Below are 13,247 nucleotides of genomic sequence, written 5' to 3' on the forward strand. Positions count from 1 at the left end.
TGCGCCGTACCGCCGCCCAGCTGCGTCACTGACCATCTGGACTCAGGTAGGCAGCGGTGAAGTCCCAGCGTACCTTCACTGACCCGAGAGTCGCGAGCTGCGGTGCCATAGCCAGGCTGGAACCAAGCCCCCGGTCCATCGGGCCAGCCGCCGTCGCGTGGCCAGCGCCGCCCGTCAGCTGACATCCGAGGCGGCTCCGTCGGCCTCACGCTTCCTCTTCACTCTGGCCCGGCTCGTCTTGTGGCCCTGTGGTTCTTAAGCCGTCTTTGGAGTGGGGTTTTCTCACCGCCAACGGCCCTCACAAGTCCCGTGATGTGAAAACCATTCATGCTCACACCAGCTGGAAAGCGGTGTCGGAAAGCCGGCGTACCGTTGTAAAACAGGCGTGTTAACGACCTTCGGTGCAGGCTGTGTCTGGTTGTACAAACCAGGTCAGCGGGGTCAGATTAAGGCGTTGGGCGCGCCATTTTTTATTGTGATCTCGGCAGAGGTCACCACTCGTGACCCGTGGAAGGCGGAGTCTAAAATTCTCCGGCGGTCTCTGACCCCCCCCCCCTTGCCTGAGCGACGGTCTCCGAGGCTCCCTGCCCGAGCGGCGGCCTCTGAGCCCCCCTTATCTGAGCGGCGGTCTCCGAGGCTCCCTGCCCGAGCGGCGGCCTCTGAGCCTCCTTACCTGAGCGGCGGCCTCTGGCCCCCTTGCCCGAGCGGCGGTCTCCGAGCCCCCCTTGCCTGAGCGGCGGTCTCTGAGCCCCCTTGTCCGCAGTGTGTTCAGACGCTACACAGCGGTACGGCCATGATACGGCCGGGCCGGGCGTCCCCGCGCATCACCGCCGCGTCCACCGCGGCCAGAAGTGTGTCGCGCTCTCCCCGGACGGGAGCGACGTCGGACGCGGCGCCGGCCGCTGACCTGCCGGGGTCGGGTCACGACCGCCGCCGTCCGGCGTCTGGGAGCCCCTGCCCGAAACGGGGCCGGCCGGATGGACCCGGCTAGTCGGCCGCCGCTCCGGAAACACCCGGCTCGGCGCCGGCTCACCCCGCGGCCCGGCCAACGGTCTGAGTCGTGAGTCGGGTCCGAGTCGGGCGCTGAGTCGGGCTCTCTGAGTCGGATCCGAGTCTGGCACTCTGAGTCGGGTTCCGAGTCTGGCGCTGTGAGTCGGGTCCGGTCTGGCGCTGTGAGTCGGGTCCGAGTCTGGCGCTGTGAGTCGGGCCGGTCTGGCGCTGTGAGTCGGGTCCGAGTCTGGCGCTGTGAGTCGGGTCCGAGTCTGGCGCTGTGAGTCGGGTCCGAGTCTGGCGCTGTGAGTCGGGTCCAGTCTGGCGCTCTGAGTCGGGGTCCGAGTCTGGCGCTCTGAGTTGGGTCCGAGTCTGGCGCTGTGAGTCGGATCCGAGTCTGGCGCTGTGAGTCGGGTCCAAGTCTGGCGCTCTGAGTCGGGTCCGAGTCTGGCGCTGTGAGTCGGCCTCCGAGTCTGGCGCTTGTGAGTCGGGTCCGAGTCTGGCGCTGGAAGTCGGGTCCGAGTCTGGCGCTGGGAGTCGGGTCCGAGTCTGGCGCTGGGAGTCGGGTCCGGGTCCGGCGCTGTGAGTTGGGTCCGAGTCTGGCGCTGTGAGTTGGGTCCGAGTCTGGCGCTCTGAGTCGCGTCCAGGCCCGGCGGTATGACTTAGCGGCTCCTACGACGCTGCAGATGTTGGCTCGTGGCGCTCGCCACGTTCTGCCACGGCTGACAGGATCAGGCGCGCTCGTAAAGGTTTCGACTGTCATCGATTTCTCGGGTCTTGCGAGGTTTCCCAAGTCACTCGACGGAGGATGTATCCCACCGTAAGCCTTTCGTGCTGCGACTCCTGCTTGTTGGGTGCGGCTCGTAAACGGGCCGCTTGGTGGTTTGCTATGTAGGTCATGTGCATTATGCGGTAATGAGCTGAGCGCTGTTCAGTTTGCTGGCCAGCTCCGCATTAAGCAGAATGTTTCGTGGTTGAACCTATCAAGAAGCGCGGTGGCAGCCATTAACCGTACTTGTTTGAGGTGTGGCCGATTGGCCTGAACCGTCACCTCCGTCCAAGGCATCGCACTAATGGTGAGACCCGCTTTTGATCGCGGTCACAAGACCAGTTTGACCAGCGTCAGGTTTCAGTATGGGGCGTCGGTAGTGGCCTTTTATGTCTCATGGTTACTAACAGTCCTACAGGGTCAAGTACACACTGATATCCACCGTGTCGTGGTAGCCAGCTTTTTGCTTTTGTTTCGGTTTTTGAATTTTGTTTTTACACCTATGCAAAAGAAAATACTCTTAAACACTGACACTGGTTGCTCATTACCATCAAATTATGCCCGAAGAAAAAGCCCTGTTTGATGGTAGCTCTTTCCTCATGAAAAAACCCGCAAAAAGGCTGGGGACTCAAACCTTAGGGAATGGGGTATGGCTCTCACAAGAGAAAACAATTTGATAATCCGGAATGCAAATGCCTTCTTCTCGAAGTCATACTTTGAAGATTTTTGCCCCCTTACCGATGAGAATTATACTTGAGCAACACTGCATGACCTACCACGGCACATCACTGGTAAAAAAGACCCGATCGGCTCATTCCATCCGGCCGTCAGCGTAGATCCTCACCGGCTGGGGCTGCAAACCCGGGCCGCCGGCGCATGCGCAGAGTCGACTGGCCGCCGCGCAGGCCGGGCGGCCGGGGCGGCCAGCCCCAGCGGCGGCGCGCTCCGAGGCGAGAAGTGAAACTGATGGCAGGCCGCATCAGCACCCACGACTGACACGAAACATTGCCATGGCATCGAACTATGAGTCATGTCTAAACTCGCACCCCTCCCCTCCCCCTCACCCCCACCTCCCTCCTCACCCACCTCCAGGCAAGTACCATGATTATTTGCACGGAGAGCGTTCGTTGAGAACGTAAAAATGGGGATTTTGTGAGAACAATCACAGCACATCCAATGGAAATTGATTTTGTCAGTGGCACCAAAATAGCTGAGCTGCACATGATATTTTGTTGAGAAGTCAAGGTGCCGACGTCTTAGCTCTCGCCAAATATACATACATGCATATATATATATATATATATATATATATATATATATATATATATATATATGTGTGTGTGTGTGTGATATAGTATATATTGGCGACAGCTATATATATATATATATATATATATATATATATATATATATAAGCTGTTGCCAAATATACATACATGCACACACACACACACACATATATATATATATATATATATATATATATATTATATATATATATGTATAAACACTGAACGTAAGGATTCAGGATTGCCGCGTTAGGATCGCCGACCGTGATCTAGGTTTACACCGCCCGCATACCAGACGCGCATCACACAGTCAAATCAGCTGATATGCCGCTCCCCCAAATCATAATTTTGGCATAACGTGAAATTTACTCGGTGCGCGGGCGATGCACGCCGGAGAATAGCGGGCCGGCGGTGGGAGCGCTGTTTGTGAGCTCATGTAGGTACTGTTGACGAATTGTGTCGTTAGACAAGGAACGGTTGGTGCGTGTTTTGGATAGAGTAATTGCGTCAGGCTTAAGTTCTGGTCTGGTGTGTACTAACACAGCAAGTGGGGACAACAGTCCAAACAATTAGTCTATCTGCAAAGCTGATACCTCGTCTAAATATGAGCCGTTCCCTGAAATTGTAGGGGCATAAGTGAATGATACCACAACGACCAATTAGTCGTTGGTTACTTATTCCCGTTGAAGCGTCTGATTTCCACACCCGTCCGCCGATGGTATCTCTTGGCTGGTCATAGCCCAAGCGCTGGCGCCAGAGCGGTGCCCTCTGCCCCCGCCTCGTGCCCGGCGGCCGGGGGCAGCCGTCGGCACCTGGCGGCACTAACGAGCCGCCGAGCCGGTACACTGGAGCGGCGGCGCCGCCCGCCGCCTGTCAACGCTCCACACGCGCCGGCCGCGCCCGTCCAGCCTCGCTCCCACGCCCCGCACGCGCTCACACTTTCACCGGGCCTAGCAAGCGACGTCGGAGCCAGCCGGCCGCGGGTTCCGGTCCGGTTCGTGCGCCGGGGGCGACCGGGGTCGCCGGGCCGCGTCCTCCCGGCGGCGCGTGCGGAGCGCGCGCGAGTCCGCAAGTGGAGCGGGCCGCGCGGCCGTCGGCCAATCAGGGCGCCGCTGGCGGCGCGTCCGCCGGCCGCCGCGTGTCACCTGGCGGCGCCGGCGTCGGCAGTGGGCGGCCGGTCGCCATGGTGATCACGCGGGTGCCGTCCGTTGCAGGGACGCGGTCTCCGCCGGCGCAAGGGATGGTGCTGGAGACGGGAGAGGAGGCGCCGGCCGAGGTGGTCCGCTGTGAGTACCGAGGGCCGCCGCGTGTGGTGGTGGTCCGCTTTCATGCCTAGGCTCCTCTGACTGTATGAAGTTGTGGTTATATCTCTTATGTTATCTGTATGGTTAGGTGTATGATGGATTAATTACAGGTTGCATTGTGCATCGCATCTTATTGCTGCTACTAGCAGAAGTCTATACGTGAAAACTGCTAAAGCCATTGGCATTGTCCCTGTAATATTTGCATTTGCACCAGGTAAATCTTACGGACAGAGCTGCTACCAGGTAAACCTGGTTGCAGTCAGTCGGTCATGGACAGCATACTAACAAGTATCGCATTCAGATTGTGTGGGAACGGTTTAAAGTATACCTCTCGGCAAGCCAAAACGTTAGCCCCTGCTCAGTCCATGGTGCCAGTGGCAACCGTAAACTGATGTGTCTCGCGTGCACCTGACAGCTGGCAGCTGTCCTCTTGTTCTCGTAGACCAAAGCGATGGATATTATCTTGACTCGATAAGCATTGAGCGTGTATCTAGACTGCTCGGAGAGGCGCGTGGATGGCATTCCCAGCTGTTGCGGCGCCGCTTCCGCCGATGACAGAGCCCGTCTGTGCGGCGAGCCGACAGTCCACAGTTCCGCCGATGACAGAGCCCGTCTGTGCGGCGGGCCGACAGTCCACAGTTCCGCCGATGACAGAGCCCGTCTGTGCGGCGAGCCGACGGTCCACAGTTCCGCCGATGACAGAGCCCGTCTGTGCGGCGGGCCGATAGTCCACAGTTCCACCGATGACAGAGCCAGTCTGTGCGGCGGGCCGATAGTCCACAGTTCCGCCGATGACAGAGCCCGTTTGTGTGGCGGGCCGACAGTCCACAGTTCCACCGATGACAGAGCCCGTCTGTGCGGCGAGCCGACAGTCCACAGTTCCACTGATGACAGAGCCCGTTTGTGTGGCGGGCCGACAGTCCACAGTTCCACCGATGACAGAGCCCGTCTGTGCGGCGAGCCGACAGTCCACAGTTCCACCGATGACAGAGCCCGTCTGTGCGGCGAGCCGACAGTCCGCAGTTCCACCGATGACAGAGCCCGTCTGTGCGGCGGGCCGACAGTCCACAGTTCACTCACCTGTGACTCACGCTTTACACATGTCACCCTCCATCTGTATCCGGTCCGGCTCTGGCCCTGAATCCGTCGCCGCCGGCTCGCATCGTTCGGCGGGCGTGCCTCGTCTCTGGTCGGCGCCGTGTGCCGCACGGCAGGGCGTGTCACCGCTCAGCGGCGGCTCCGTCCGTGTCCGTGGCCACCGCGCGCCGCCGGCGCTCGGGACGACGTCCGGCCGTTGTTCCGGGACCGGGACCAGTCCTCGTCGGCGTCGGGACCGGTCCTCGCCGAGGTCAGCTGTCCCGGGACCGGGACCAGTCCTTGTCGGCGTCGGGACCGGTCCTCGCCGAGTCAGCTGTCCCGGACCTGGACCAGTTGGCCGCCTCCGGGCCGGCCGGCGGGCGAACCGGGCTGGTCTCTCCGAGCCGACAGCCGGCTGAGTGGCGCGGCCGCCGGCCCGACCGGGCCGTGACGCCAGAGTTGAGCCGCCGGTCACGGCGCGCGCGCGGCCCGTGACCGGCGCGCGCCCGTGACCGTGACACGTGAGCGGTCTTGCCCGTGACGGGCGTCAGACTGACGGACGTGCGGAGGCTGGCTCGGCGGCGCTGGCGGCTCGGGCGGCGCGGGCGAGCGGAGCCTGCGCCGCCAGCTGAGAAGTGAGACCAAAGCGGCCAGATGCCCGTTTTGGTCTCACTTCGTTAGAGCCATTGTAGGCTGAATGGCGGGATCGATGGGAGTCGTTGGAAGGCATTTATTTCCGCAGACCAGCCTGGACCAGCGGTGTCGTCCCGTCAAGCCTGCCGTTCGGCACTCTGAGCGTGTGTCGCGAACACGCGCAGAAAACTGGCGCGCGGCGTGAGTGGTGACGAGTCATCCAGCCGTCCGGTTCGGCTGCTCCCGCTGAGCCACGGTGCGGCGCTTCACCCCCGGCGGCCCTCCGAACACTGGCCTGTCGCCCGTCTCTGGCGCGCTCGGGCGCCGCCCTCTGCGTCGACGCGGCCCGGCCGCTGGCTCTTGCGGGCTTCAGGGCCGCTGCGAGCGTCCGATCGGAACGCGGGGCTGGCGGCCGGCCGGGTGGCGCGCGCTGGACCGCGCCGGCCGCCCCGTGCGAACGACCGGGCCCTGCTGGCCACGATGATATCGGTCGTGTTGTCCCGTTGTGGGCACCGACCTGTGGCTGCGTCCGCTAGCCGGCGGCGGCGGCGGCGCCAAAGGGCGCCCGGTCGCCGACTGGTGTCGCCATCACGGCGGCGAGCCTGGCGAGCCACAGCGTCAGGTCGGCGGCCCGGCACGGACACTCATCGGTACCGCGTGTGCGGTGCGCTCCTGTCTGGCCGTTTGCCAGCCTTTGCGCCGATGCAAATGTTAGTGTTACGACGGTACGCTTCCTGGTCGGGGACGTGTCACCTCGCCGCGGACAATGGCGGTGCCGGATCGGCCATCGGCCGGCGCGGATCGGTCCAGTTATGCCGACAATGCATTATTCATCGGCGAGTACGGGGCGATCGCCGGCCGGCGGCCTGTGCGTTGGTCGGGCGACTTCTGCGCGTCCCCCGACCCCTGATCGACGCACCGTGTGCTCCGCATTAGCGGCCTGCAGCCGTGCAAAAAGCGGCCGGCGCGTGGTGTGATGGGCGCCGAGTGACAGCCGCCCGGCAGCTGCCCCGGAAGGGCGCCGGCCCGGCGGCCGGCATGTGCCGCCCGGCGCCGGCTGGTGGCGCCCGCCGGTCCGCGCCGAGCCGCCCGCCGACCGGTCGGGCCGGAAGCGGCCGCCACCAGGCCAGACGGCACCTGCGCGGCCTCACTGGCGCCGCCGCGGCCCGGACCGGAACGCAGAGGGCCGGGGCCGTCTGGTCTGTGTCCATTGGTTCATTACTAGTTGCAAGCTAGCAAATCGCCGACTTCCTTAATACCGGCGCTGTTCAGTTGCGGACACGGGCCGTTATTTGCGTTGTGAAAATACCCAGCCTGCAAGCACGGTCACGCACGATCGGTCCGCGGTGTGTGTAGTTCGCGCCACGTGTGTAACCTGACTTGTCAGGACCGAGTCAGTAGCTACCCATAACATCGGCTGCCAGCAGCTGACGTCATACGCCGCACCGCGCCTGTTCGCCCGGTCTGCAGTGGCGGTTTGGCCCGCTCCCGACAGTCTGGGCGACTGCAGACAAAAGGGGTGTGTGAGTGAGCCGACTAGTGGGGAGCGGGCAAGTAGTCGTCCATAACCTCAAGTCAGCTGATCCCAGATGGCGCCGCGGCCAGCCTGACATCGGCCGGCGCTGGAGTCCGCACTCATCCCGCCCGCCGCGTGGTGTGCAGAAAGCACGAACGGCGTGTGTAAGCGGACTTGTGGGACCAAACAACTAGCCGTCCATAACCCCTGATCAGCTGACGCCTGTTACTCACCCCGTTTACATGGGCAGCTGAGGGTAATTCGTATTGAGGAGGGAACGGATTATGCGACCGTGCACTTCTGGCACTGTCTGTGGGTCGTTAAAGCATGGCGATGCAGAAGCGCCAGCTTGACGTGTGTAATCGGACTTCCGGTGGCCAAATAGCCGGCGCACGGGACTCGTGGCTAGGCTGAGCACGCCGCCCGTGTCCCGCGTATGCTGTCTGGTTGGCGCGTCGCACACTGCATCTTTTTAACGCGTAAATGCCAGACCTCCTTTTTAGGAGAAGCCTTGCATCGTCGGACGGGCCATTTATCTGCACCTGTTGTTAGCACAGCTGGTGTGCCGTGACACGATATCTGAGCCACCCGGACCTATGTCCGAACTCTCTCCGCCCGGCCCGCTGTTGTCCACCTATTGACATTAGCCGGTAAAGTTAGGCGCCTAGCCCGTATTTGTGTCCGTTGTTCTCCGTATCCCTCTTTGGCAAGGGACGTTGTGATGTGGGCTGTTCGACCGGTAGTGTCTGTTCAGCTGCCGGCTACATAGTCGCGAGTCCTTTTGTTAGCCGCGCCCGTCCAGCTCAGTAGAGTAGCACTTCAATCGCTTTATCTATCAGTCAGTTCTCTCATACAATCACTGCTCAGCTGCCCCCCTCCACTCGGATGGGTTATCGGCGTAATTGAGGTCGGTGTACGTTGGCGGTACCTGTTCGAAGTGATAAGTTGCCCATAACTCTAACAGCCGGCGCGGACAGTTGACACCACACGCTGCTGCCCACTGCACCCGCCTGCCTGCCTCTTCTGCGCTGATTTTAGTCGCCCAGACGTTCGTTCCTACCCAAGCGTTGGTGTGAAAATGGTGTCACGGCCGCCAGTGCGATGCCGGGCCGACCGTGATTTGTACGCGAAGTAAGCTCCTCAGCAAATATATAATCGCCCGCCTTCTGTGTACACTCCTCGTCTGCGGTTGGTGCGTTGCGGGCGGGAGCGGCGCGGCGCGGCGGCGGCTGCGTCCACTTGCTTGGACTTCGCCAGTAGCTGGCCATAACCCGCGGTAGCCGCGAACAGCTGACTCATGCGTCGCCACCTGTCCTGTTCTCGGATTGGGCCGGACGTCATTGTCCGCGTCCGCCATCGGTGGCGTCCGCGGGGAGAGCTGAGCCACTAGTCGAACATAACCCGGCATAGCAGTGTTCGGCTGTTGCGTGGCGCTGGAGTCGATAAGGCTCGATGAGGCTGTATATTGCGTTTCGACTAGCCTCTCGTGATTAACTGCTGGTGAACGGAGGATATCTCTAGTATGTTCATGTGCAGGGGAAAGAGGGAGGCAGAGGGAGCGAGGGAGCGGGAGCGGGAGCGGGAGGGAGCGGGAGGGGAGAGGGAGAGGGAGGGCGAGGGCGAGCGAGGCGAGGGCGAGGGCGAGGGGGGGGGGAGGAGGGCGAGGGCGAGGGGAGGAGAGGGCGAGGGAGAGGAGGAGAGAGAGGAGAGAGAGAGAGGAGAGAGAGAGAGAGGAGGAGGAGAGGAGAGAGGAGAGAGAGAGAGAGAGAGAGAGAGAGAGAGGAGAGAGAGAGAGATGAGAGAGGAGAGAGAGAGAGAGAGAGAGAGCTACAATATTTTGGACCGATCACTTAATTAAAAAACAAACATTGAAATTGACATTGAAACTGCGGATCACACTTTTGAGTGTCATGCATGCCTCTGACAGGGCAGTGCTGTTGAGGGGCGGCCCCGTGGGAGCTCAGCTTAACGGGCCTTCTTCTATCTGGTAAGCGCGCCTGCCTGCCGCATGATCTACGCCGACGACCACGTATCAGGACCTTTCCGGTAGCTGCCCATAACCCGGACCGTCGGCTCAAGCTGACATCTCGCGCTCAAGCATAGGTGTGATTGGAATATTCATGTAAATGGCTGTGTTCTGGAAGGGACTGACACAGGTATCTCATAGCGGTCGGTAAGGTGGACATATTTCAGCGTGCGTATCGTGGCAAGTTTTCATTTTCCGTTCCCAAAAGCGATGTAGTTAGTTCGTGATTCTTGCCGTAAAACGCGTTTGCTAGACGTAAGATTTACCCTCCGATCGACTAAGCGTGCGATTTCGGACAGATGCGTTCATGGCGATGTAACCTGATATGACCATTCCATGCAGCAACCCATCGTTTATTAACTGCCGTAAACTATCAGCGTTCTGCCCTCTCCTACAAAAACTGTATACGCTTGCTGGCCGGATTACCGTGACAAAGGCTGGCCGGGGTATGTTGGCGTCGGCGGTCGGCCCGGGTTATTCGGCGGGGCAAAAAACCCGACCCTCGCGGCGCGGCGGCCGAGCGAACTGCCTGCCCATTAGGCGGTGAGTGCGGCCTGACACGTCTCAACCGCAGCGGGGAGGGAAGAGGGGGAGGGGGCCTCCAACGCACCTGTCGGCCCGTCTGGTGCGCCGCCGGCCGGCGCAGGCCGCGCCGACGTGGCGTGTATTGGGGCGCTGTTATCTTGCTGGGGCGTGCGGGCCGGTTAGTACCTCGGCTGTTTGGGGAGGCGGGGCGGGGGCTTTTCGGGCTACGGTGACACGGTAATGGTGTGTGGACGTGGTGAAGCCTCCGTCGCTGGGCCCAGTTGGTCTGCATCTTGCCGACGTCAGTGGATAGCCGACCTGCTCTCAGTTCCGCGCACCAGGGAAACGCTTGCGTTCGACAAATATATCTTAAGGGTAGTCTGCATCGTTATGTTATATCCAGTACTCGTTTAAGTGCACATTCCCATCGTTTGCTTTATGGTGTTTAGGGGTTTAGGTCATAAGATGTCACGTGACCGTATTCGGATCTTGTGCAGGAGAAATGCTCGACTTGTGGCCATGTGGCCCCATGGCTTAAACACGGCTTCTGACAGGCCGGCGAGCAGCCCGAATCAGGCGCTCATTACACCAAATTAGGCCCATTTAGCTGCCACACCGGGGCGCCGGCTCGGTGCATGCGTCTGAGCTATCTCCCCGCGCTGTCCATGATTACCGAGCAGCGGGCGCCGCGGAGCAGCCCCCGGTTACCGTCACAAGGGCGATAGCCCCTTGACACCGCGGCATTTCGAGGTCACGCTGTCGGTGCTACCAACGCCGCCGCGATAGCTGGGGCTGATCCGCTGTCCACGGTGGATCTAGCGTTACCCTGCCGTGTGTACCTGTGCCCGTCAAGAGTCTGCGTGCCTCGCAGAACACCCCGCCGCCGTCAGGGTCGTGTCGCCAGTCGGGGCGCGCCAGGTGCACCTGAGTCACTCGCCGGGTCGTTCTCGACTCTGGAGAGGCCACGTTCCGGGCCGTTCTCGACTCTGGAGGGGCCGCGTTCCGGGCCGTTCTCGGCTCTGGAGAGACCGCGTTCCGGGCCGTTCTCGACTCTCGAGAGGCCGCGTTCTGGGCCGTTCTCGGCGCTGGAGAGACCGCGTTCCGGGCCGTTCTCGACTCTCGGGAGGCCGCGTACTGGGCCGTTCTCGACTCTGAAGAGACCGCGTTCCGGGCCGTTCTCGACTCTCGGGAGGCCGCGTTTTGGGCCGTTCTCGACTCTCGAGAGGCCGCGCTCCGGGACGCCGACTCGGGGCGGGAAACACAAACAAGGGGAGCGCGCCGCCGGCCGCCGGCCCGTCCGGAATGCGGCCGGCGCGAGCCTGGGCGCGGCCGGCTCTGCCGCCGCCTGCATGGACGCTGATGTCGCCCCGCGGCGGCCGGCGGCCTGACGGACCCGGCGACCGACCTCGGCGGGCGGCGGCACAGCGCGCGGTTGGCCAGGGCGGCCTGGCCGCCGCCGCGCCGCCGGCTGTTTTCCTCGCCGGCCGGCCGTGAGGGGGCGCCGGCGCCGCCGCCGCCGCCGCTGTAGTCGCGCGGCCGCTGGAGCCAGCGCTGGAGCGAACCGAGCGCAGGGTCGCGGGTCGACCCACGCGCCCGGCCGAGCGTGACGCGCGCTGCCCCGGCGGGTCTGGACGGCGGCAGTAGCAGTGGTGCGGCGTGCCGGCGAGTCGGGACCGCGTGGAAGCGGGCCGGGAGACGGCGCCGACGCCATGTCGGCCACGGCCTTCTCGGGCATGGACCGGTCGTGGTATCGCGAGCTGCACGGCTTCCCGGCGCGGAACGTGCGCTGGGAGGGCGCCGAGAGCGCCGACGCCGACCCAGGTGAGTGACCGGTCGAGGCGACCTCGGCGCCAGCTGGTCCGCACGGGACGGCGGCTCGGCAGCACTGATTTGCGGCCCCACAGCGGCCGGGGACTGAATCGGAAATGCCTCTCTGTCTCGGTGCCGGGTGCGCCCCAGCGCCTCCGGCGGCTGGCGCCTGGGAGGGCGCTGGCGTGACCTGGTACGCCAACGTTAGCGCCGCCGTCGCCCGCGCCGCTCGTCGCGCCTCTCCCTGTGGCCCATCGTCGGGGCTGAGCTGTGGTCGTCTGCTGAACGCCGCCGGCAGCACCGCATCGCCGCCTGATAAACCAGCTATGCTAATTTGTTTACTCCCGTCCCGTTTTGCCGCGCCGGGCCCGGCGGCCGCTGAGAGAAAAATGAGCGGCGACCACGCGGTGCGCGCACCCGGCTCCGCTCGAGCGGCGCGTGGTGCGCTGACGCCGCCGACTGCGTGTCACGGCATTCCGCCCCGTCACATCAGCATCGGGGTGGGTAAACAGCCGGCACGACAGGGCGCCGCGCGCCGGCGCCGCGCCGGGAAAGCGGCGCCGCGCCGCCCGACTTCCTGTCGGCCTCACCTCTCACCCGGCTGGCATGCCGCTGGCCGGGGTAATGGGCGCCGTGCGCGGACAGCAGCCGACCAGTGGACCGCGGCCCGGTCTCAGGCGGCAGCCGGGGCGCCCGCTGGCTCCTGGTCCGGTCACGCCCGGGCCAGCCGGCCGCTGGAGGCGTCTCCGACCGGTGGTGAGCCGGCGGCGTGGTCGCGTGTTTGTGTCGGCTGTCGCTGCGGGGTGTGGACGGAGGTGGGTCAGGTGGGAGAGGAGATGGCGGCCTTGATACGGGCGCCCTGAAGCGCTGCTCCTCTGATCTGGGCCATCGGGAGTGAAGGAGCGGCGGGGCGTCAGCCCTTTCGTGCGTCCTCTTCAGGCGAACAGCGTGCTGTTTAATGAGACTGGCGACGTGCTGTTGAGTGCCGCCAGCTCACGACACTCCGGTGAATGTACGGTGCGGCTCCATTTCATCCGCAGTCAATCACACTATTCATCGTCTCACTCTGCATCGAATCCGCTTAAGCCGTGGTGCGTTCTGCGCCGACATCGCCGACCACAGCCCGGCGTCGGGCCGCGCCATCGTCCGCCGCCGTCTGCGCCTGCTCGCCTGCGGCTACTCTTGACCGCCGACCGCCGGGGTCGGTCACAGCTGTCGCTCCTTTCTGAACCGTTCGGCGGGCCTTTTTCGGCGGTGCACCGTGCACAGATGCACACCGTGGCGGCGGCGTATCGACCGGGCGTGCCGG

At 63.1% G+C, this 13,247-nt stretch overlaps 1 protein-coding gene across 1 annotated transcript in view; it reads left to right on the forward strand.

Moving 5' to 3' along the window:
* Positions 1-13,247, forward strand: part of LOC119101955 (uncharacterized) — a 64,500-nt gene that overhangs the window by 29,411 nt on the left and 21,842 nt on the right. Inside the window, exon 8 of the mRNA XM_037225350.1 lies at positions 4,263-4,334. Within this exon, the coding sequence (XP_037081245.1) occupies positions 4,263-4,334 (72 nt within the window). The remainder of the gene's footprint in view (positions 1-4,262; positions 4,335-13,247) is intronic.

This window comes from Pollicipes pollicipes, unplaced genomic scaffold (genome assembly GCF_011947565.3).
Source record: "Pollicipes pollicipes isolate AB1234 unplaced genomic scaffold, Ppol_2.1 Scaffold_5110;HRSCAF=6035_pilon_pilon_pilon, whole genome shotgun sequence".
NCBI lineage: Eukaryota > Metazoa > Arthropoda > Thecostraca > Pollicipedomorpha > Pollicipedidae > Pollicipes > Pollicipes pollicipes.